The sequence below is a fragment of the Mobula hypostoma genome, chromosome 15, assembly GCF_963921235.1.
Source record: "Mobula hypostoma chromosome 15, sMobHyp1.1, whole genome shotgun sequence".
NCBI lineage: Eukaryota > Metazoa > Chordata > Chondrichthyes > Myliobatiformes > Myliobatidae > Mobula > Mobula hypostoma.
Genome location: NC_086111.1, coordinates 24,337,833 through 24,364,625, shown reverse-complemented (window position 1 = coordinate 24,364,625; position 26,793 = coordinate 24,337,833). Strand labels below are relative to the sequence as shown.

The 26,793-nt window shown below is 41.2% G+C and overlaps 1 protein-coding gene across 9 annotated transcripts in view; it reads right to left on the bottom strand.

Moving 5' to 3' along the window:
• The window catches only part of LOC134356755 (inositol 1,4,5-trisphosphate receptor type 1), a 552,079-nt gene that overhangs the window by 358,763 nt on the left and 166,523 nt on the right, over positions 1–26,793 (bottom strand). For 6 of the 9 annotated variants that reach the window (XM_063067853.1, XM_063067854.1, XM_063067858.1 and 3 more), the window contains exons 9-13: positions 24,804–24,950; positions 21,399–21,503; positions 21,267–21,311; positions 11,313–11,467; positions 12–111 (exon numbers count right to left, since the gene is read on the bottom strand). In XM_063067853.1, coding sequence (XP_062923923.1) covers positions 12–111; positions 11,313–11,467; positions 21,267–21,311; positions 21,399–21,503; positions 24,804–24,950 — 552 coding nt within the window. The remainder of the gene's footprint in view (positions 1–11; positions 112–11,312; positions 11,468–21,266; positions 21,312–21,398; positions 21,504–24,803; positions 24,951–26,793) is intronic. The other 3 variants (XM_063067855.1, XM_063067857.1, XM_063067859.1) reach the window with 1 other exon arrangement.

The window sequence follows — 26,793 nt, the reverse complement described above, 5'->3', positions numbered from 1 at the left end:
TCCAAACTTACCTTTAGCATAACTGGTCTCTCTTCATCTTTATCAATAGGAATATTGGTGCTGTGAACCCATGTGTTTGTGCAGAGATGCCGTAGTCTCACATAGGAGTTCCTAAAATACAAGTTAGATGTCAGATATATCTTGTCGTCATTTGACCACTTACTCTTAGTTGAAGCATTTATATTAATGCGGTAAAATGTACCAAAGCACAAAATCAGAGTGTTAACAAACAGAATTTAACACCTCGTCACTCAAGCACAAACAAAAAGGAGCATCTTGAAATGGGGCGGGGGGGTGGTGAAATACTTCAAAAAGGCTGATTGAGGAAATTTCAGACATGAAGCTTAAGGAAACAGGAGATCTAACTCCTAGCGAATGAAAATGAATAAGACAAAAATTCAAGACAAATTATTGTGAATCAGTTTCAGGATAACGCTTCTCAGTTGGATACCAGTAAGTTATGTTACTGTGATTGATTTTCCATTGTTATACTACGTGAGCCTCCATTCCAGAAAGTGCATGAACTTTTGACATGAGAATGCAGTACCGTTAAAGAACACAGATCACTATTACGAACCGAAATTTCATGAGTTGAAATTTTTCCTCACCTCAGACCACAATATAGTGTGCAACATAATATAGAGCAAAGTTGAAGGCAGAAATAGTAATAGTCATCATATTTAACACACAAAATGCTGGAGGAATTCACAAGGCCAGGCAGCATCTATGGAAAAAAGTACCGCTGGCATTTCAGGTTGAGATCCTTCAGCAGGTTCAGCATTTGGTGGGTGTTGTTTAGAATTCCAGCATCTGAACACATTTTCCCTAGGATTTGCTAAAAATCAATTCTTTCAAGAACATGCATCAACTTTAATCTTTGCACATTACCTATATATTTTTTTCCTTTAAATGCCTCTGTAGTTTGATTTTACAGGGATTGATTCAGTAGCAATGTATTAAGGTATTCTGTTACATGTCTTGTGAATGTGAGAAAACCTTTACTGTGTTGGGAAGGAGTGTTCTCTTTTTCACTGCCCTAGTTGTGCAGTCCTGAGCCATGCTGCACAAAGCACCTGTCCAGGAGAGATGCTCAACCTTATCTGGGTTTCCCCCTCAGTTTGTAGTACTGGCAGCTTGTATTCTGATTGATAAACTAGGGCAACAGTTCACATGCAAACTATACAGTACACAATGTCAGTGCTTTTGTACTCAGACTGCCAAAGGTATAGATATCTGTAACTGAATAAAACAATTTCTTGCTTTAAATCCTGTGCCTGTGGCCTAAACATCACACTCTCATGAATTGGCAAGAGATGAGTATTACAAAACAGACATGTTTCTTGCACCCAATACCAAAAACCAAACACTTTTGCAATGAAAAAGAGATTAGTTTGATGACTAAATCAAGATATCTCACACATTTAGAGATTTCAGTATAAAGTAACTTCTTTAGTTAGAATATTACATGAAACTCAGTTTGATTTGGGTAAAAGGCAAATTGAGAGGTCGTTTAAACAATTTCTTCACGGTTAAAATTCCTTCAACGATTTGGCTTCCAGGTATATCAATCAGATCATTTGTGATATTACACAATGATATACTCTTTCTTATTAGCTGAGCTTCCTACTACAAAGTACATCTCACTGTGCAAGAGGTTTGCCAGCCCATAGCAACAAAAATGAAAACTCACTCAGCACGAAAAACCAGGGAATCTTGCTGTCAATTTCACAAATAGCTAAGATGATGCTGTTCAGTAAACTAACCATATAAAGCTAAATGCAAATCAAAAACTAATAAGACTATAAGACATGAGAGCAGAATTAGATTATTTGACTGATTGCGTCTGCTCCACCATTCCTGACTTATGATCCCTCTCAAACCCAACCTCCTGCCTTCACACCATAACCTATGACACACTGACTAACCAAGAATGTATTAACCTCCACTTTAAATATGCTCAATGACTTGGTCTCCAAGGGCAGTGTAACAATGAATGCCACAAATTCACCACCATAATTGCAGTTTGATAAAAAAAAAATTGAGTTACAGCCAAAATCATTGAGCAACTCAAAATACACATTTACATGGTACATTTACTTTAATATTTTATGCCTTTCTTAATACGTGGTAGAACATGCAAGTGTATTTTAATTACTGATTCTTTAAGTTCATGCTTAATAAAAGATGCTTGATGGTCACGCAAAATTAAAACTTGTATGTCTTGGGCAAACGTATACAATATGTTTCCTGCTGAAGTAAAAACATTCATCAAATATCACATTCTAAGAGGTGACAAATTTGGATGGGATGTTAAATCAAAACCTTCTGAAGGAGATAACATAGTGGAATATGCACCAGAGAGTGCTTTACGATGTCCTGCCTAATGTTTATTCATTCATCAGACAACGAAAATGGATCATCCCATTGGTGCTCAGGATACCTAGCTGTGTGCTCTCAGACAGCAAGCCATCCTGAGCTATGAAAAATATATAAATACAGGTCTACCTTTCATTTTATTCGTGCCCAAACTGTCTACCAAATTAGCTGTAAAAGGATTCTTATCATTGTGTGCTTTGAATAGACTCTAAAAAAAATTACTACCCATTTCTGTTATGAACAATAAAACTTAAGACTATTACTGCAGAATGAGAATATTCAGCACAATTTTTAAACTGTTACATCACTACTTTCTGCCCAACAAAATTATACAGATACAATTTTACGAAAATTAAGTACTCACTTCCATGACTGATTAATCTGTAAAGTGATTTGTAAATGAACTTGCCCGAAATTAGAAATTCACTAACCAATCCACTAACCCAATGGTCCCCAACCACCGGGCCACGGACCAGTACTGGGCTGCAAAGATGTGAGGAAACGATATGAGTCAGCTTTCCTCATTCCCTGTCACACACAGTTGAACTTGAACACCCCACCCCCCCATCGGCCGATCCGCAAGAATATCGTCAATATTAAACCAGTTCGCAGTGCGAAAAAGGTTGGGAACCCCTGCACTAACCCATCAGAAGACCATAAGACATAGCCATTCGGCCTATCCAGTCTGCTCTGCCATTCCATCATGGCTGATTTATAATCCCTCTCAATCCCATTCTCCTGCCTTCACACTTTGGTGTAACCTTTGGTGCCCTCGACTAATCGAAACTCCATCATCCTCCATTCTAAATATAGCCAATGACTTGGCCTCCACAGTTAACTGTGGCAATGAACTCCACAGATTCACTACCATCAAGCTAAAGGAATTGTTTTTCATCTCTATTCTGAATGTATGTCTCTCAAAACTGATGCTGTGCCTTTTGGTCCCATCTCCCCCACTATAGAAAACATACTCACCACATCAGCTCTGTCCAGATTTTTCAATACTCATTAGGATTCAATGAGATTCCCCCACCCCCCAACTCATTCTTCTAAACACCAGGATGTACAGGCCTAGAGCTAGCAAATGCTCAAATGTTAACCCTTTCATTCCCGGGATCATTCTTCTGAACCTCCTCTCCAATGCTAATATATCTTCTCTTAGTTAAGATGCCCAAAATACTTCACAATATTTCAAGTGAGGTCAGACCAATGCCTTATAAAGCCTCAGCAGTACATCATTCTGTATTCTAGACCCCTTGAAACAAATGCTGACATTGTATTTGCATTCCTTATTACCTTACTCAACCTGCAAGTTAAACTTTAGGAAATCCTGCATGAGAACGCTAATTGGTGAATTTTCTCCCCATTTAGAAAATAGTCCACAGCTTTATTCCTTGTACCAAAGTGCATGACCATGCACTTCCCTACATTATATTCCATCTGCCGCTTCCTTGCTCATTCCCCCAATCTGTTTCAGTCCTTCTGCAAACACTCTGCTTTCTCAACACAACCTGCCACCCCATCTATCTTTGTATTGCCACAAACTTGAGCACAAAACCATCAATTCCTCCATCTCAATCATTGACAAGCAACGTGAAAAGAAGCAGTCCCAACACCAACCCCTGCGACACACCACTAGTAACTGGCAGCCAACCAGAAAAGGCCGCCTTTATTCCCACTTTTTGCCTCCTGCTGGTCAGCCAATTTTCCATCTAATGCTAGTGTTCAGCAGCTTCATGGCAGCACTTTATTAAAGATCTTCTGAAAATCTACGCAACTAACATCCACTGACTCCTTTTTCCCATCCTGCTTGTTATTTCCTCAAAGAATTCCAACAAGCTTGTCTGGCAAGATTTCCCCATTAGAAAATCTTGCTGAACTAAAGGGGGTAAAATTACCAATGGACCCCGCTGTACATCTTCTAAATGATGACCCCTACCTTTCCCTTACAGAAAAAAACACGCAAAGTCTGGCTGGCAGGCCTGACTGCAGCTAAGAAGATTGTAGTCCAGCACTGGAAACCTCCCCATAATATTTCAAATACTCACTCGCTTCGGAGTTTTTTGTACATTTCTTACGTGGAAATTTCATCCACAAGAGTGAATGATGCACAAGCAAACACAACTTTAATGTGGACAAATTTGATATCCAACTTAAAAGATCTTTTGTTAAAACAGGAATGCTTTGCGTGTGCACTACTATTCAGTTGGTTGGTGGAGGGGAGAGGGATGGGGGGAGAGAGGGGTGGGGGGGGATGGTGATGAAGGTTGGGGGGGTGGCTGGGTTAAACAGTCAAAATGTAATTGGCAACTGGTTGTATTGAATGTAATTTGTTGGTGTTGCAATAAAAAAAATTTAGAAAAAAAGAAAATCTTGCTGACTTTGGCCTTTTTGTCATGTGCATCCAAGAACCCTGAAACATTATCCTTAAAAATAGACTCCAAAATCTTTCCAACCACTGAAGTCAGTCTAACCGTCCTATAACTTCCTTTCATCTGCCACCCTCCCTTCTTAAAGAGTAGAGTGGCTTTTATAATTTCCCAGTCCTCCAGAACCATGCCAGAATCAATTGATTCTTCAAAGCTCATTGCTAACATCTCTATAATCGCTTCAGCTACCCCTTTCAAAACCCCGGGGTGTAGTCCATCTGGTCCAGGTGACTTATTTACCTTCAGACATTTTAGCTTCTCATAGTAATAGCAATGGCACTCAATTCGGCCCCAACACTCAACGCATTTCTGTCATTCTGCTATTTCAGTGAAGACGGATGCAAAATACTTATTCAGTTTGTCCTCCATTTCTTTGTCCCCCATTACTACCTCTCCAGTGTGATTTTCCAGCAGTCTAATATCCAGTCTCATCTCTCGGTTACTCTTTATATATCTGGAAAAAAACTCCTTGTATCCTTTTTTTAAATGTACATTATTGGTAGCTTCCCTTTAGATTTCATCTTTTCTCAGCTTATGGCTTTTTAGTCACCTTCCGTTGATTTTTAAATGCTTCCCAATCCTCTACCTTCCCATTATTTTTTGCTACATTATATGCCTTCTCTTTTGCTTTTATGCTCTGACTTAGCTCATCAGCGACAATTGCCTCACCCTCCTTTTACAGTACTACATCACCTTTGGGATGCATTTTTCCTGTACCTTCTGAATCTCCCCCAGAAACACCAGCCACTGCTGATCTGCCATCATCCCTTCTAGTGTCCACTTCCAATCAAATTTGTCCAGCTCCTCTCTCACTGCTCTGTAATTCTCTTTACTCCACTGTAATACTGATACATCATATCTTAGCTTCTCTTTCTCAAACTGCAGAGTGAATTTTATCATGTTATGATCACTGTCTCCTAAGGGTTACTTTACCTTAAGATTCCTAATCAAATCTGGGTCATGACATAAAACCCATTCCAGAATTGCCATTTCCCTGGTGGGTTCAGCCACAAGCTGCACTAAAAAGCCTTCTCATTGGCTTTCTAGAAACTCTCTCTTGGTATCCAGCACCAATCAGATTTTCCTAATCTACCCCATGACTATCAAAACATTGCCCTTTTTACAGGCCTCTTCCAACTCCCATTGTAATTTGTAGCCCACATCCTGGCTACTGTTCAGAGGCCTGTATTAACTCCCATCAGGGACTTTTTACCTTTGCAGTTCCTTAACTCTACCCACAAAGATTCTACATCTTCCAATCCTATGTCATTTCTTTCTAAGGAATTGACTTCATTTTTTAACCAACAGAGTCACTCCACCCTCTCCCCTCTGTGCTTACCTCCCTGTCCTTTTGATACAATGTGTATCCTTCGATGTTGAACTCAACTCCCATCTATGATCTTCTTTCAGCCACAACATCACACCTGCCAATCTCTAATTACACAAGATTATCTACCTTATTCCATATACTGTGTTGATTCAAATATAAAACGTTCATTCCAGTATTCACCATCCTTTTCGATTTTGCCCCCATGTTACACTTCAACGCATCCCAGACTGCAATTTTCTCTATCATCTGCCTGTCCTTCCTCACAATCTCTCTACACATTGCATCTACTTGTATACCAACTGTGTCATCCTCAGCCCCATCACTCTGCTTCCCATTCTCCGGAGGAACAGCAAACCTGCCTACATGGCTATTAACCCCCCTCAGGTTAAGGTGTAACCCATTCTTTGTGTATAAGTCATACTACTGTGTATTTAATATTTCATTGATATTTGAGTAATATTGTAAATACGTTGTTTGGTTAAGCATTCTTTATTGTTTACATAATGCATTGCAGGTTATATGCAAAAGCACATAAGTGACATACTTCATATGCACTCGCCTAACTTAAAATAAAAATGCAGCTAGACTTGAAATCCTGGCTTCCTTGTTTTCCTTTCAATTAATTTTTGTGTTTTGGAGTTATAAAATCTAACAGTAACGATGAGGAAGTTCTAAGTGAACCCGAGACGAAGTGCTGCAAGATGTTTGAGTTAATAAACAAAGCACAGCATGAAAAAAAAAACAGCATCAGCACGCGCTCTTTGGAAGGGAGAGAGACGGTCAAACTTTTTTTAAAAAGGCAGAAACGGACAAATTCACAGGTTCATAAACAGTGAGTCCGAGTGATAATAATCATGAATAAAGAGCAGAAATGGCTGGCTACATCATAAAGACTGTTTGATTGCACAAAAGATGACTGGATTTTGTATGCTGAACAGATTGAGCTGAAATTTGAAGCGAATGAAATGTCAATGAGAATCGAGAGCCAGTTGTGCTGATTGCATTGGGTTTAAAAGCATACAATTATTTAGAAGAGTAACTGCTCCAACCAAACCTGCTGAAATGAGCTTTGCTGGTATCTTGAAAGTAATGCAGGAGCAATTAGAACTGAAACCATTGTTGACTGCAGAATGCCCTAGGATTCATATGTGGAATCCTTCATTATCACTGGGTCAATACTATGGAATTCCCTTCCTAAAATACTGCGGGTGTACCTACATGTCAGGGACTGCAGCGGTTCAAGAAGACAACTCATCACCACATTCTCAAGAGCAACTAGGGATGAGCAGTAAAAGCTGGCTTAGCTGTTGACACCCACATCCTGTAAATGAATTTTTTTTAAATCTCAAGAAAAAGGAGCCCATTTCATCTTCCGCGGCTGAATTGAAGAGATTGCCTGAGCATTGTCAGTTCAGTCAAGGGCACTGAGAGATTGTTTAGTTTGTGTAATCTTACAAGAAAGCATTCAAAAACGGCTCTTAACTGAAGCACAATTTACATTTAAAAGAGCAGTTGAAATAGCTGTATCAATGGAAAAGGTAGATGGAGATGCACGTGACTTGCAGTCATGAATTAAACTGAGTGTGAGCAAAATTGCAATGTGCAACCTGCCTGGCCAAACAAATTGTGTTACCATTGTGGCAGGGGATCACAAACGAGATGTGATTGATAAGTTTGTGGCCTAAGGTAGACAGAGATGAGTTATTAACTTCAAACTTTCTGCATAACCACTCAAAGAGTTGAACTGCATGTGCATGTAACGAGAACTGTATAACTAATCTCCTTCTAGCTTAGGCCACAAACTTATCAATCACCCCTGCTGTGGACACTTTCTGGAGGTCCAAGATGGGTATGCTCCACGACTGCTGGACTACGTGTGTAAATGTAGGAGGGGACTATGTTGAAAAATAAATGTGCTAGGTTTTCTAAAATTGACTCCTCCTACCTTAGGCCACAAACTTATCAATCACCCCCTCGTACAAAAGACCAAAGTAAATTTAAAGTTAAAACTTGCAGAAAATGTAACAAAGACACATACAAAGAGCATGATGGGCAGACAAAAATAAAAGGACAACAAAGGGAAGAGATAAAGGTAATAAGTCAATTTTCAAGTTTCAAAAAGATTATTAATCTGCATGCTGTTGATTAAGAATCTGATAATGATGACAGTGACTCAGGACTGCGAAGCCTTCAGATTTACAATGTTAAAACTAATCAGAGACAAGTATATGGCTAACACCGGAAATTAAAGGCAAATTAATTAAAATGGAATTGGACGCTGACTCGGCTGTTTCAGTCTTTCCACAAAATGAATCTGAACGGCGTTTCAAAGATACTGAACTGAAGCCTGCAGATATCCAGCTAAGATCCTACAATGGAGAAAAGATAACTCCTGTGGCAATGACATTTGTAATATTGAAATACAACAACCAATAAGCCACATTGGGCTTGTTTGTATGTGGTAAAAACAGGAGGGCCAGCATTGTGGGGACATGAGTAGCTGAGACAACTACAACTTGATTGGAGATTCACCCACCATTTGCATGCCACATCCCCTGCAATAGAGTCAAATGAAAGTACATGAGGCTACAGCAGTGCTCAAGGATGGCAATGGAAAACTCAAACATATCAAGGGTGAAATAGTATGAAATGAAAATGTCACACACTACTTTTTGAAAGCCCATCTGGTTCCTTATATCATCAGTGATAAAGTAGCCAAAGAGCTGGATCATGTGCAGGCTGAAGGAATTACTTTCCAAGGTGGAGTGGCCTCCATGGGTAACACCAGCGGTCCCAGTAGCCAAGAAGAATGGATCTGTCAGGATCTGTGGTGATTTTAGGGTCACCATCAACCCAGTACTGAAAGTAGATCAGTACCCTCTGCCCAGGATAGAGGATATCTTTGCAAACCTTTCTGGAGGGAAACACTTCAGCAAAGTGGACTTAGCTGAGACCTACCTACAGATGAAGATGGAAGAGTCCAAACTGTTTCTCACGATAGACACTCAAAGGGCATTATCACTATAGTGGTCTTAATAGGCTTATTTTTGGAGTACCAACTGCACCTGTATTACAGACTATGTTGCCCAGGTACTCAGTGTTACCTGGGGAACATCATTGTTACCAGTAAGGATGACAAGGGACATCTCCAAAATCTCAAGACATTGTTAAAAAGATCAGAAGATTGTGGGCTCAAGGCATGACACAGCAAGTGCATCCCAGGGTCCTGAAAGAAATGGCAAACGTTATAGTAGAGGATTTGGGGATAATTTACTAAAATTCTCTAGGCAGGTCCCGGCAAATTGGAAGACTGTGAATGTCATGCCACTGTTCAAAACAGGATGCAGGTAAAAGGCAGTATAGGCCAGTTAGTTTAACATCTGTAGTTGGGAAAGTACTTGAAGCTATCATTAAAGAACTAGCAAGGGATCTAGAAAGAAATGGATCTACCAGGCAAATGCAGCATGGATTCAGCAAAGGAAGGTACTGCTTGACAAACTTACTGTAGTTCTTTGAGGATATAATGAGCGCAGTGGATAGAGGGGAACAGATGAACGTTACTTACTTGGATTTCTAGAAGGTGTTCAATAAGCTGCCACCTAAAAGACTTATCCATGAGATAAGGATGCATAGAGTTGGAAGTGATGTGTTAGCATGGACAGAGGATTGGTTAACCAATAGAAAGCAGAGTTGGATCAGTGGTGAACAGTGTGCCACAGGGGTTGGTGCTGGGCCTGCAACAGTTCACAATAAACATAAACGATATGGAAGAGAGGACCAAGTGTAGTGTATCCAAGTTTGCTGATGATACTAAATTGAGCAGAAAAGCAAATTGTGCAGAGGATACAGAGTGTCTGCAGGGAGATCTAGATAGGTTAAGTGAGTGGGCAAAGGTCTGGCAGATGGAGTACAATGTTGGTAAATACGGAGTCATCCACTTTGGAAGGAAAAATGGAAGATCAAATTATTACTTAAAGGGTAAAAAAAATTGCAGCATGCTACTGTGTAGAGGGACTTGGGAGTGCTTGTGCATGAATCACAAAACGTTGGTTTGCAGGTGCAGCAGGCTATCAAGGAGGCAAATGGAATGTTGGCCTTCATTGCTAGAGGGATTGAATTTAAGACCAGGGAGGTCATGCTGCAACTGCACAGGGTACTGGTGAGGCCACACCTGGAGCACTGTGTGCAGTTCTGGTCTTTTAACTTAAGGCTATACTGACTTTGGAGGTGGTGCAGAGGAGGTTCACCAGGTTGACTCCAAGGATGAGGGGGTTAGATTACAAGGAGAGATTGAGTCACCAGGGACTGTACTTGCTGGAATTCAGAAGAATGAGAGGAGATCTTATAGAAACATGAAAAAATAAATAATATGAAAATAATAATAAACAAGTAAATCAATTACGTATATTGAATAGATTAAAGAAGTACAAAAACAAATACCGTATATTAAAAAAAGTGAGGTTGTGTCCAAAGATTCAATGTCCATTTAGGAATCAGATGGCAGGAGGGAAGAAGCTGTTCCTGAATCACTGAGTATGTGCCTTCAGGCTTCTATACCTCCTACCTGATGGTAATAATGGGAAAAGGGCATGCCCCACTGCTGGAGGTCCTTAATAATGGACGCTGCCTTTCTGAGACACCACTCCTTGAAGATATCCTGAGTACTTTGTAGGCTTGTCCCCAAGATGGAGCTGACTAGATTAACATCCTTCTGCAGCTTCTTTTGGTCCTGTGCAGTAGCCTCTCCATACCAGACAGTGATACAGCCTGTCAGACAAAGGCACCCAGCTGCAGCTCCAGTTTCTTAACATGGTCTCTAAGGAGCTGGAGCTCAATGCACTTCATGCAGGTGTAGCTATCAGGAAGACTGGGGGTCTCTCAAATTTCCCACATCTCACACAAGGAACATACAACTACCTCTGGATCACTAGCTCAGTTCACTAGCTATGCACGGAGAGAGAAAAAAAACTTAGCAGAAAGTTTTTAACTTCGAACCTCCCAAACCTGTTGAACCAAAGCTGGACCATTCCAACAATACCCCACTCATAGGATGGCCACTCTGCTTACACCTCATTGCCTTTTATTGGCCCCAATGAAAACCTGAAAGCTCTCAAACTCTTATTAAACCTCACACTGCGTCACCAACAAATGACCTTCAGCCTGCTGAAAAATCATACCTTGGAACAAGCGAGTCCCCTCTTTGGAGAGTGGTTGTGTCTAGTTCGAAGATGGAGGAAATGTGATTCCCCTCAGGCACCGACACCAGCATGTACATCACCTTCTCTTGGAAGCTGCGTATTCTGTTCCTCAAGGCTTCCTGGTCAGAGTCAATCTGATGAAGGCGATACACACAAGAGTGTTAGATAAAAAGTCAAAGAACAATACTAAATGGAACTTAATTTTCGATTACAAAGAATATTTACAATGCCTGCTCACTCATCTTTAACCAGCCTCTTAAAAGTTACTAGCTTATAACTGGCACTACTTTATGCTAAGGCATTGAAACATTTAGCTTCTAAAAATTAACCACTCCATCTGGGAACCAACTAGTTGACCCAGTTTAATCTGTAGTCGTCTTCTGTTAACATTCCCAACATATTCCCAAAGTAGACATCAACAAATCACTGGTTGTCATGAAAGAACTAACTTCAAGCACTGGGTTCTGGAGTAAAGGAAATGAGTTGGTGTAATATGTATTCTGATGTGGATAATGTGCATGTCTTTTATGTATGAAGCACAATAATGGGGTTACCCTACCCGAAGGAGGAGCCACTGCTGGGCAATCTCATTGTCATGTACCATTTTAGGTTCATTATCTAGGAAACTCTGTGCTGGCATTGGAGAGGGTCCAGTGGAGGGTCACAAGAATGATACCAGGAATGAAAATAATGTACAGGAAGGGCTTGATAGTGCTGGGCCTACATTCACTGGAGATTTGAAGAATGAGGGAGATCTTATTAAGACCTGTTGAACATTGAAAGGCCGAGATAGAGTGGACACGGAGAGGATATTTCCCATAGGAGGGGTTTTTAGTACCAGAGGGCATCATCTCAGAATACAAGGATGTCCTTTTAGAACAGAAATGAGGAGGAATTTCTTTAGCCAGAAGGTGGTGAGTCTAAGGAATTCACCATTACAGATGGCTGTGGAGGCCCAGTCATTGGGTACATTAAGGTAGAGATTGAGCGGTTCTCGATTGGCAAGGATGTCCAAGGTTATGGGGAGAAGCCGGAGAATAGAGTGGAGGGGAATAATAAATCAGCCATGATAGAATGGCAGAGCAGACTCGAAAGGCCAAATGACTGAATTCTGCTCCAAAGTATGGTAAAGGGTGAACCTCATTAAGGCCCTTGCACATTGCTTACCTGCACCGCACTCTCTGTAATTGCAACATTGTATTCTGCCTTCACTTTACTACCTGGATGTACTTGAGAATGGAATGAGCTGTCTGAATGGTGTGCAAATAAAATTGTGTGTCACTCTATCTCAGTACATGAGACAATAATAATCCAATTCTAATAACAATAATGTGCTTATAATTGTGCCATGGATAGGAAATGAATGAAAGACCAATGTGTTGCCTGTGATTGCCCAGAAAACTAGTAAGGAGGGGAGAGCTATTTCATGCAATGTATTGGTATATGTAATGCAATGCTCGGTTAGTGGAAACTTATCCACTAACAACTTTTATCAAAGGAAATGACAATAGTTGAAAAAGCAAAATTTATAGACTGCTCAGGAGTAAATTATTTCCACAGTTCCTTGAAAGGAATAACATTGGGACAAACTACCTTGTGTAATTCCAACACAAAATCCACCACAAAAGATGTGGTTGAGCACCAGCCAAAAAAATTGCAGATGGCAGTCGGCTGAACTTGCTAGGTTTTGAACCTGAGTGGCTTGGAACTCAAATAGGAGTTGTCTTTTCAGTCCAACCTGGCAAGGATGTTTAATTCCAACATTTTTGACAGAGTTTACAATGGGAAATCATGAAATAGAGATTTGCCAGAATGGAAATACTCTGAGGCATCTTTTCACCCTGCTCACACCCCGTCAGATTTGACGGTTCAGAACAAGGAGAGATTGCGGCACCATAGTTGTAGACAAGTTGGCAGTTTAAAAATATTTTGTAAAGGATAACTGGCAAGAAAAATTTTATTTAGGATTAGCACCAAATATGTATGGATGAGAATGATTGGGGAAAAAAAGATTCTAGTCTGTGATTGGACTACCAAAATTGGATTCTGCATTAGCAGATTTGATCACTGAAACTATTTTGATGGCAACCATAGTATTTAAACTAAATAACAGCTAAACTAAAAGGCAGGAAATAAAATGGAAGTTGGAAAAAAAACACTCGTGGGAATGAGATCTGACAAAATGCTTCTTGCAATTTGAGTGTTGTTTATATATCTACCTTTTAACCCTGATACAGTCTATGTAAATCAACGTGTAACTTGTATCATTTCAATAAGGGGTTGGGATACAGAGGGGAGATGAGGAACAAATCGGAAAACAAGGATAAAACTAAAAAGTTCTGAAGGAGGAGCAAAGTTCATATTTCTGACTAGAATGTAATAATATGATGTGAAACAAATAAATTTTCCATCTCCTTTTTCCCCAGAGGAAGTTTACAGTGGCTATATTACACTTACAAGAATATCTCCTTGTATTTGTTTAGGAATTCATGGAGAAGTTTCACATTTTCTATCTCAGGACAACACCTTCTCTGCAACTATACCATTCTAGTATAGACTTCCACAGGGTTCAATCACTGTTGTTTTCTATCACACCAAATAACGTCAGATCTTGCTCACTTTTTACCAATTCCTTAAAAAGCCATTCTTATCACTCACCGCAAGCATTTCTGACAAATTTTAACCAGGGGATATTATTGTGGAGAATAGTTCAGGTGGTGTTTGGTCTGCCAGTGACAAATATGGTCTGAAGTCAGTGTTTCTAAAAGCACTTTACCCTTTGCCCTAAGAAAGTAGTTGAACATTCAGCCATCTGGAAGATCAGTCTCATAGTGAAGTCAGGAATTCCAAGATCAATGCTGTCACATTATTTCAACTGTCAAATATCAACTGATTCCATTTAAACAAGTTTCCCAATTTAATCCAGTGCAATTAGTTCAACCTTCTCAAGGACAGTCATATGATGGGCTGTGACTTGTTAGTTAATATCAAGCACGAGATCAATTTGATATGCATCTGTTATGACAACAGCCAAACAGTATCCATTTCTTATGACATTCCTTAATAACCAATTCTTGCAAACTTCCCTGAAACATAAAGGATAAATATAATGCTATTATTATTATCTATTTTACGTTTAGAATGTTTTATTATGGTATTTAAAAAACACACGTTTGGCCTCATCAAGCCAAGTGGAAAACAACAAAATTCCTATCAGGTTTATCACTGCTCAGCTTGCTCTTCAATACAGGAAGATTATTGAATCCCACAGTGTAAGGGCATTTTTATTTAATCAAAGGACTTGTTTAAGTATTCATGAAGCGAAACTTGCTAGAACAAGAATAATGATTGTTTCTACCTTGGGACACCAGGTCACTGCCCTCAAATTATCCTGATAACTGTCACATGGCCTGAGAGAGGCACATGAGAAAAATATCGGAACTAAGCCAAAGGACAAAGGAAGTGCTTGGGTAAAAAGTTGTTCATAAGGAAAGCATTTAAAAGGGAATAGGAAATAAACTGCATGTTTTAAGGAGGGAACTGGAAAAGCAATAAGACCCCCTGAGGCAAAGGTGGCAAAGGAAATTCTGCATTTGGGATCGGGCTGGTCGTGGGAGGGCAAAGTGCTTGAGGCTTTAGGGAAGATAGCAGCAAAAACTCATACGAGTGCACAATAGTACACATGCAGCAGAAATACACGAAGGAGATGGGGTACCTGATGGTCTAGTATCATGGTAACCACCTTTCCCTCAATGTCAGCAAAAGAGCCACAGAGCACATTAATGCATTTACTTCCTCAGAAAGCCAAGGAAAATTGGCATCCCTCTTTCCCCCTCACACATTCTATAGATTCACTAAAGAAAACGTTTTGCCCAGATACACCACAGCTTGGTATGGCAACTGCTCTTGTACCCATGACCACAAGAAATTACAGTGTTCTAGATACAGCTTAGTCTATTATAAAAAACCAGACTCCCTCCATCAACACTGTTGACAACCTCTTATGCTTTAGAAAAGCAACCGAAATATTCAAAGTGCCCTCACACATCCCGGTTATTCTTCCTTTTCTCCCCTTCCATTAGACAGGAGATAAAAACGTCAAAACATTCACCATTAGTCTCATGGACAGCTTCTATCCTGCTCTTACCAGACTCTTGAACACATGTTTTGCACAATAAAGATGAGCTCTTGACCTCCCAGTGTACTTTGACATGATCCTTGCATTTTATTTGTCTACCGGCACTGTAATTTCTCTGTAAGCAACACTGTATTTTGCATTCTGTTATTGCTTTCTCCCTTTATACTACCCTGATGCACAGATATTTTGAAATAATCTGCAAGGGTAGCAGGTAAATCAAAGCTGCCTTTTTACTGCATTACGTACATCTGACAATGAACCAATTTCGTCTTTTACTTTAAAATTATTCATTTGTCCAATGTTTACACAAATGAGCAAAAAGAAAAATTGAAGTTTTAACTAGTGCACAAAAATTAATTGGAGCAGTGAGAAGGGAGCATGGCCTGGATGGCAGGGCATTCTTGGAGATGGATGCTGCTTTCCTACAACGACACTTGATGTACATGCACTAAACAGTGCAAGGGCTTTACCTGTGATGGACTCAACTGTATGCACTACTTTTTGTAGGCTTTTCCATTCAAGGACATTGGTGTTTCCATACTAGTCCATGATGCAAACAGTCAGTATACCTTCCACCATGCATCTATAGAAGTTTGTCAAAGTTTTAGATAGTATGCCTAACTTTTGCAAACTACTGAGAAAAGACATTGTCATGCTCTCTTTATAACATTCATGCGAGGTCAGATTGTGCCTCGGTTTAACATCAGACCTTTAAAATAGCATTTTCAATGCTATCAACCAATCAATCCACATCAATCATATCCCTGGAATAGTACAACAGTTTCGACCCTCCCCCTCCCAAAAATTCGGTTTGTACACACGGATATTCCATTCAGTGCTCCCTGCTACTACAGGTCTGGCTTCAAGAGCTTTGACATCACATCTTTATTCATATAACGTCATATCTGGAATGGTTATCCTATGCCTGTAGTTTGCAGAGGATCCTTCACCAGAGGGATCACAAGGGTTTTGCTATCATGAACTGGGGATAATCAAATATCGGCAATAGATCTCAACCTTCTTAATGTACACCTCACTATATACCTTGTCATGGATTTGTACCATATTGTCGGCCTCCACTGCACTCTCTCTGCATTCCATTATTACTTTCCTTTGTACTAAATGTCAAGATGCATATCCAACTGGTAAAACTAGCTTTCTCCCTGCTGCCAAGTAATATCCTATTTCTGTCAGAAATTATCTTAAAATCCTGTAACCACTTGGAACAAGTTATTTTGGTTGTTTTATGTCTAACCAGATGAGCATTGCTATCTCCATGTTAAAAATGCCATCAGATTTCCGCAGGATTCATTCACGTGTATGGAACAGCTGAAGAACAGCTTTTTGAAGATGTGTGAAGACTAAATGTTCAAGCGAGCACAAGCATCAGAGCAAGAAAGAGCAACTGCTCCTCCTGCTGCTCAAATGACATCATTCACCAGCAGTGGAATCTGACTTTGCAGGTCTCAGGCAAGAAGACAGCACAGAATGCATTCTAACTGGTTGCATCACCACCAGGTATGGAACAGCCTCTGCACAGGATCAGAAAAACTTATAAACTCAGACAGCTCCATCACAGGCACTAGCCTCCCTGGCATCCAAGACACCTTCAAAACGCGACGTCTCAAAGAGGTGGTATCCAGCATTAAGGACCCCTTTGCCCCAGACATGCCCTCTCCTCATTTCTACCAAGGAGGAGGTAGAGGTGACAGAAGCCATACAACTCTGCATTTCAGGAACAGCTTCTTCCCCTCTTCCATTAGATTTCTGAATGGGCAATGAACCCATGAGCACTGCCTCAGCATTTTTCCTCTCTTTTCACACTAATACATTTTATTTTGATGTATTCTTAATGTAATTTACAGTTTTCATCATTGTGTACAACACTGTACTGTTGCTGCAAAACAACAAATTTCACAACATAGTTTATGCCAGTGATATTAAACCTGATTCGCTACATGAAGTCAGGGAGTGGGGAAAACTTTGGGAATTGCAGTTCCATGTAGGAAATCCAACTGGCCAATATGGACATTAAGTTACAATGTGACTGCAATGGCTACAACTGATTGATTGATACACTGGTGTACTCTTTCAAGAGGAAAATAATTTCCAAGTATGTGAGTCTCGGTGAGCCTGCTGGAGAAATCTAAGTCCCATTGTCTGTGAATTCACAAATCTGCTGGAGACTGGAGCTGAAGACTGAAGATAGTCTGTACTGGGGTTGGAGGACTGTATGTGAGTAGGCTGGAGGGAGGAACAAACTGAAATTGTTTGGCTGTTATTGCTTTGCCACTTGCTGTATTCTGCTTTGTTCTGTGTTATTTGGCCAAGCATGAAGGAACACGCTATGCTGGCACTGGAATATGTGGTGACATTTGCTGGCTGCCCCAGGCACAGTCTTCAGTTGTGTTGGTTGTTAATGTAAATTACACATTTCACTCAAAGTTTTGATGTATGTCTGATAAACAAATCTGAATCAGATATCACACTGCCAACCCATGTCACAATACCAGGAACTAGTACCTTTCAAAAGGTACATCACACCCTTTTACCCAATATGCCAGTAAAATCTATCCAAACACTTCAGAACTATCAAACTTGCATTTAAGTAACTGAAGCAGAGGAATGAGTTAATTTCTTTATTTTTGAAGACAAAAATGGGGATAGGATTGGTAGCTGGGAGGAGTGGAGGTGACAGATTCAAACCTGGTAGTTTTCTATGTCACTTTTCTGCTACATGTATATGAACAGGCATCTCTCAATACTAAGCATCACACAAAATGCTGGAAGAACTCAGCAGGTCAGGTAGCATCTATGGAAATGAATGAAGTCGACATTTTGGGGAGAGACCCTTCTTCAGGTTTGAGAAGGAAGGGGGGAAAACACCAGAATAAAAAGATGGGGGGGGGGAGGGTCTGTAAGTAAAGGTAGTGGCCATTTGATTCATCAGCTTGAGGGGATATATCGAACAGTGGTCCCCAACCTCTGGGCCGCGGACCGGTACTGGGCCGCAAAGCATGCAGTGGTAGCTGGGACGCACCCAGCACATCTTTAAGAAAAAAGCTGAAACAAACAAGCTAGTTAATTAGGTGTTGCCCTTGATCTGGGCCAACATTTACATGCCGAGCAGCACCTAATTACTTAGCTTGTTTATTTCAGGTTTTTTCTTAAAGATGTGCTGGGTGCGCCCCGGCGACTGCTGCACCCCTGCATGCTTCACGGATCGGTATCGGTCCGCGGCCCGGAGGTCGGGGACCACTGATGTAGAATGACAAAGGGCTGAAGATGATGAAATCTGAAAGGAGAGTGTGATGGAGCGTGGAAGAAAGTGAGGGAGGTGGGGAGGGCAACTGGTAGGAGGTGGATGGTGCACTCCTGCTTACTATTAAAGTACACACTACGTGCTTAGTTCCCTTCCCAGTTTAAATTAAGCTATTTAGATCATTTCACCTCTCCACAACTTGACACTTTAAGCTTCAGTAGCCAAGCACCATTCTGTTGCTCTAGATTTGCCTTTGCCTTCCCACATGGTTACCAGCATTCTCACAGTTAGTGACATTTCCAAGTTTATATCCTCTGCAAACTTTGTAATGACATATTTTTGATCATATTGAAATTTAGGTCAACAATATGCAAAAGGTAACATACTGATAAAGAGTCATCCAGGAGGGGCACTAGAATCATTGACCTGCAGAAATCTATTACACGAGAAGCTCATTACCCACATCAGCCAGGAGCGTACTCCAGGTTTGACCAGAACAATCTCAGCATGGAAACATGCCCTCTGACCCCAAGAGATCCTGCCAACCAGCGAACCACACAAATCCCATTTTATTTTCTTCACATTTCTGTCAGCCCCAAGAAACTATCACTCATCTACACGTCGGGGGCAAGTCACAGTCACCAATGAACTGAACAACCACATACATTTTGAGAGGAGAGGGGAATCTGGAGGTAGCCCATGCGGTCACAGAGAGAGTGTGCAGACTCTACATTCAAAAGACCAGTGGTCAGAATTGAATGCAAGATACTTACACTGTGATTCAGCTTCCCAGCTCTTACCTTTGTGTGCATCTAGTCTCGAATCTAAAAGTTTCTGCCTCCATCACCCTTTCAGGCTAGAATACTAGCCCTTCCCCCCACCCCACACACACACACACACGCACTATCTTCCCATGACTGCATATTCTCTGCTTACCAATTCTCAGCCAAATCATTATCTATACCATCACACCAGCCTCACAAGTTATAATGAACAAACACAAGAGACTCAGCAGATGAACACAAAAAATGTGAAGCAACTCAGCAGGTCAGGCAGCTTCTGTGGGGAGGACTGAACAGTCAACATTTTGGGCCAAGACTCTTCATCAGGACTGGAAAAGGAGGAGGAAGAAGCCAGAATCGACAAAGTATGTGGGAACGTGAAATCCTCTTTACATTGTTTATTTGTTTGTAACTTAAAGTAATCTTTATACCCTGCACTTATTACTGCCACAGAACAACAAATTTCATGATATGTGCTTGTGATAACAAAGCTGATTCTGAATCATTTTATATTTCATAATATCACCAACTAGACAACGGATGTAATGCTCTCTATTACTTCAAGGAGCTAAAGCAATTTGACCTCAAAATAAAATTAGTATTGGCTATAACTCATTAATTTGTTCTTTCCTCCCTTAGTGACAAATGATCTTCATCCTGTATTATTGCCCCTGAACAACTTGCCTGTCATCAGCAACCCTATAGTTGACAGACAATATTTTTGCAAAAAACTTTCAGCTGAACCAACTCCTCCCAATATCAGCAGGTTAGCTTCAACAGGAAATACAGTGAATGGAGGACGAGTATGGACAGATGTTTTGCATAAGGAAACCTCACACTTGTCTGGATTAATTTCCATCTGCTAGTCCTCCATCCTTACTGTCAACCGATTAATATCTTATGATATCGCTTGACAACTTTCCTCACGATCCACAACTCTGCCACTTTTCACACCACTGCAAACTTACTTATTCAGGCCACCTACATTTTTTGCTCAAGTTTATCTCAAAGGTCCCAGCAGTGATCCTGGCAGAACACGACAAGACTTCCAGGTAGAAGAACACCCCCGACCACTACCATCCATGGTCTGTGACCAAGTCAGTTTTGAACTGAATCTACCATATGTTGGGCACGTGGCCAAGTGGTTAAGGAGTTCGTCTAGTGATCTGAAGGTCACTAGTCCGAGCCTCAGCTGTGGCAGCGTGTTTGTGTCTTTGAGCAAGGCACTTAATCACACATTGCTCTAGTCTGTGTGAGGAGTGACACCCCACACAGACTTCCAATCTGTGCCTTGTAAGGCATGAAAATGCCTGACGCAGGCCTCTCATGGTCTGAGTTGACATTCCCTCCTCCTACCATATTTCCATGGATATCATATGCTTAACCTTCTGGTACAAGGGATCCTTGAATGTCTTAATGAAGTTCTTGCATTCCAAACCCTGAACAATCATTACCTTTACCTCCAAAACTCAATTAAGTTTTTAAGACATCACCTCCCTGCACCTGAATGTAGTTTCTGTGAAGTAGTCCGGTGTATACGAAAATAGAAACTGCACTTATTTGCTAAGGACTGGTGGGGGAGGGGAGCAGGTGGGAATGTGGGTATGGCAAAATGGGATTAGGGAAGGATCAGTGCAAACGGGCGCTTGGTTGGCATGCACTCTGAGCTAAGGAGCCCACTTCCATGCTGTTTGACTCTGACGCCACTCCAAAGAACACAGTGTTTAAAACACCCTACGAACTTCACTTACCGACGATCGTGATTCTTGACACTCCTCCTGGTAATCTGGGTTGGCCTAAAAAAATTAAATCACTATTAGATTTTGCAGAGGAGGTCACAACTCAGTTAAATTTGAGAAGTTCAAAGTAAAAGAAACACTCACATCACCAACCTCAGCAGCCAAGTAGTTGCCCGTGGCCAAGTGCTTGAACCGGAAGAGACTGTTCCAGTGCCCAGCACCGCCACGGCAAGGGTCATGTTGAACAACCTACAATACAACGAAGACACAGACAACTTTAGGCCTTTTTTCTGAATCCTTCCCTTTCTGTATGTTTAGTGCAAGCACGGATGGAATGCAGATCACACTGTAATAACCACCTAACTGGGAAGTAGCTTTGCAATGGGGTGAGATTCCTGAAGGAGAGAGATTACAATGATAACACTTCATAACTACACTGCAAACCTTTTCTTTCAATAATTGGTGTGACCCCCCCGCTCTTACAGCAAAAAACTTCAACCAGACATTTTCAGTAATTGTTGATCAGTCCTGCACATCGGCTTGGGGGAATTTTGGACCATTCCTCCTTCACCTCTGGGTTGTTGGTGGGTTTCCTTGCACAAACTGCTTGTTTCAGGTCCTTCCACAACATTTCTATAGAAATAAGATCAGGACTCAGCCATTCCAAAACACGTGTCTTCTTCTTTTAAAACCATTGTTGATTTACTCTTGTCTTTCGGATAATGCTCTTGTTGCATCATCCAACCTCTAATCAGCTTCAGATGACAGACTGCTACCCTGACATTTTCCTGTAAAATGTCTTGATACAATTTTGAATTCATTATTCCCTCCACAATTGCAGGCTGTGCAGGTCCTGAGGCAGCAAAGCAGTCCCAAACCATGATGCTCCTTCCACCAGCTTCACAGTTGGGATGAGGTTTTGGTGTTGGTGTGCAGTGCCCTTCTTCCTCCAAACACAGCAATGTGCATTTCTAACAAAAAGTTCAACTTTTGTCTCATCTGTCCACAGAACATTGTCCCAGAAGTGTTGTAGAACATCCAGGTAGTCTTTTGCAAACTTGAGACATGCAGCAATGTTTTTTTTGGGAGTGTAGTGGCTTCCTCCATAGTGCCCTTTCATGAACACCATCCTTGTTCAGTGTTTTTCTTATAGTGGACACATGAACAGAGACTTTAGCAAGTTCTAGAGATTTCTGCAAGTCTTTTGCTGTTACCCTTGGGTTCTTTCTCCCCTCCATCGTTGCAGGTTGTGCTCTTGGTGTGATCTTCTAAGGAGAGTAACAACAGTACTGAGTTTCCTCCATTTGTAGACAATTTCTGTTACTGTGGACTGACGGACACTCAAGTCTTTAGAAATGCTTTCATAGCATTTTCCAGCTTCATGCATCTCTACAATGCTTCTTCTAAGATCCTCTGGAAGTTGTTTTGATCAAGGCATGGTGCACATAAACAGATGTTTCTTAAGAAGAGCAGGCTATGTCAGTAACCTGTGTGTCTTTTTTTTTGTATATATAGGGCAGGGCACCTCTACAACCCACACCTCCAATCTCATCTCATTGATTGGAATACCTGACTCAAAAGCTTTTGTAGAAGGTATTACCACAGGGCATCGCATACTTCTTCCAACAAATACACGTGATATTGGATCATTATTCTCAATAAATAAATTAACAAGTATAATTATTTTTGGTTTTTTTTATTAGATTGGGTTCTCTTTATCTAGTTTAAGGTGTGATGAACCCCTAAGTTTCAGTTGCTGTGGAGTGTCAGAGAGAGAGAGAGAGAGCGAGAGAGCACACGCGCGCGCCGTAAAGGCGAATCAGCCTGCCTGCCAGCGTATTTACATATTTGACTCGCAGCTTATTTGGATTTAAGTCAGTCGCAGTTGGAGTCGGACAATGGAAGGACATTCACTCACACATGGTCAGTCGCAGTTGGAGTCGGACAATGGAAGGACATTCACTCACACATGGTCAGTCGCAGTTGGAGTCGGACAATGGAAGGACATTCACTCACACATGGTCAGTCGCAGTTGGAGTCGGACAATGGAAGGAAGCCGGTGACTGGGGGTTCACCGGTTGGAACTTTCAAATGCCCACAAGGGTGGGTTAAGCATCCACCCAGCACATCGATAAGTGGTTATCACATTATGTGCAAACACGAGGAATTCTGCAGATGCTGGAAATTCAAGCAACACACAAAGTTGCTGGTGAACGTCCTGACGAAGGGTCTCGGCCCGAAACGTCGACTGTACCTCTTCCTAGAGATGCTGCCTGGCCTGCTGCGTTCACCAGCAACCTTGATGTGTATCACATTATGTGATTGGGGCAACCTTGTGGAATCTACCCATGTGTTAACCCTTGACTGGCTGGTAGTTCCCTTTCAGGACGGTACCCCTGCGATAAGCTACTTTTGGTGATAATTTGTAAGTGGATTTGGAATGACGACGGATAAAACCTACGGCGATTGTTATTCTGTTTTATTACCGTGGAACCTGTGGAATACGACATAAATGCCTTCTCTCAACATTCACCTTGGATTACAAATATCTCTCTCACATCATTTAATCCATGGATGAACTGAACTTTCATATCTTACCATCTCAAGATTTTAAGCCTGGTGCTCCCCACCCCCTGAGCTCAATGGTTTGGGAGTTACATTTACACATATGTATACTCATAACATTGTTAACTTTTGATTATTCCTGTTTAAGTTACTATATTAAGTAGATACAAATAAAGATAGTGGTTTTAACACCAAAACCAAACTCAAGGCGTGGTCTATTACTGTTGGTTTATTTAAACCGTTACGGGTTACGTAACATAGCACTTGCGTGAAGATCTGATCAATTTTTAAGTCATATTTATGTAGAAATAGAGAAAATTCTACAAGGTTTACAAAATTTCGAGCACCACTGTACACTGAATGGCCACTTCATAAAGAGGTGGGGACTAGTGGAACAGGATGCCATCATGTGGTAAAGGTGCAAGATTATACATTAGATCTTGTATTCTTTCACTTAATCCATTTTTGTGTTTATACTGGCCTTGCATAAATTGGAAGGAACCACCACTGGCATAGGGAAACTGGACCCTTGACCACAGCAGTTCATTAGAGTCTGGGAACATACATCAAAGTCGCTGGTGAACGCAGCAGGCCAAGCAGCATCTATAGGAAGAGGCGCAGTCGACGTTTCAGGCCGAGACCCTTCGTCAGGACTAACGTTAAAGGTTAGTCCTGACGAAGGGTCTTGGCCGGAAACGTCGACTGCGCCTCTTCCTATAGATGCTGCTTGGCCTGCTGCGTTCACCAGCGACTTTGATGTATGTTGCTTGAATTTCCAGCATCTGCAGAATTCCTGTTGTTTACATTAGAGTCTGGGATTCTGCTGGCACCTGGAAACTGTAAATTGTGGTGGAAAATGATTTTGTTGATTAAGCAAGGTCCAAAGTAGGACTTGTCAGACTTCAGTTTAATCCTGCACTGATATTTCCTCGTGCAAATGTCACTTTACCACTGCAAGCCCCGGTTTTAAACACTGTGCCATACCTCAACTTCCCACAGTGCCTTGGAACTGGTTGCTGACGTGGCAGACTGCCTCCCTGTGGTCCGGAGAAATACATACTGCTTCTTCCGATATTCGTCACAGGTGAGAAACTTCTCTTGTTCAGCATGAAACAGTCGCACAACATCGCCCTATGATGGGGATTAAAACAAAAGCAGCACTTGTTGGTTAGTTAATAACATACTACCATGGACAAAAACCCTGCTTATTCACAGTTGATAAAGTCACCTTGAGAAGGTCAGTGGAATAGAGGATGAATGCTTTCTGGAACTGAGGCAGTTAAGGTGGAATCGACTCTATCACATATGGGCGCCTGACAATACAGACAGCTGGGTAGTTTGTTGAGCAGCATCAAGCTTCTAAATATGCCCAAAGGGAATCTAAGCTCTCAGTGCCATACCAAACATTCTCATCAGCAAAGGATGTGTGCCCGTGCAAGATAGAAAGGGGAGGATTATGTCCTACCTTCCACCCCACCCACCCGAAAATATTCATTAATCTTTTCTTTTGTCTCATACAGAATGCAGAAAGAACCACTTCCTGGTATATTGTGAAGACATGCCTCCTATGAAATGGGAAATGATCTAGCTCTTGGACAGTATGACGATGCAGTTCACCCCTCAACGCACCACTACAACTTTTGGCCAGTTGAGGCCACGTGTTTAAGATCAAGTCCTCAAAGCTAGCAAAATAGTTTAGTTTAAAGGGCAGCAGAGATCAATATAATATACACTCCTCCTATAAAATCATGAAGACATCTCATCACTCCTTTTCAGGATTTGGAGAAATCCATGGATTCCCCAGAGACAGCAAGCAGCACTTCAGCTAGAGAATTAGAGCCCTAGGTTATGATGTTCCTATTTATTTTAAGCATTTGTGGAAACCCTACTGAATTATTCTAATATAACAAAAGACTCACAGGCTCCCTGCAGTGCCTATTGGAGAGGGTAGGTTGGGCTCCCAAGCTTGGAAGCAGCAAAATGTACCAGGTGCTGGGCAAGAAATGTGGTGGTGTGAAAGTTACAGCAAGGCAAGGGTTAAACAGCCAAGAATTATCTTTTAAAGTTCTTTGAAGAGCATAGCTTCCCTTTGCTCAGCAGGATATTGGAGCCATTTGTATATGGAGACAAGGCAAGTTGCAGCAGAAGGACATGGGCCACACACACACACACACACACACACACAAAAAGGGACAATTACTTTATGAACTTCAAGCATAGGTTGCGAGCTTGCAGTTTTAATTGACTTTTCACATCTGTATTGTGAATGACGAGTTATCTTGCAACATGCAAGGCCATCAATTGTTCAATATCCATAACTGCTAGTCAATTCTGTATAAAAACTTCATTTCTCTGATCAGAACAGAACAGTGTGGTGACAGGGGAAATGCTGTTCTCCTTGTGTACAAGTAAATGAAGTGTGATTGAAGAACAAATGTGAGTTTTCGGAGTCTACTTCATCACCAATGTCAACTGCCCGCAGCACGAGGCATTCTCAATTCTGCTCAGTTTCAAGTCCTATCTCATGGGCTGGAGCACAAAATGCAGTTGATGCTCGACCATATGAACACTGACAGTGCCCACTTTTAAACGAGGCATCAAATTGGAGGTCTTACGTACGCTCTTACAGACCACAAGGTTTCTTTCCCGCATCCTGGTGACATCCATCATCAACTAACACCACTTCAAAAATGGATTATATGCTCCTCATCTCATTCCACTGACCATCTGCTGGACTCTGTTCTGGTCACAGTTAGATCAGATTGCAGTGACTAAGCTGCAAAAGATGACTAACTGAAGGAATTCTGGGCTGTCCCAAGCTGCTAGGTTCAAACAGTACAAATAGTACATTCAGTCAAGCAAGTCTGTGTTAACTACTCCTTCACACTATTCTGATTATATTCTTCCTGCACTCCCTTCATCTGATGCCAGATTCTACCACCTTGTTACTAGGGACAATTTACAAGACTAATTA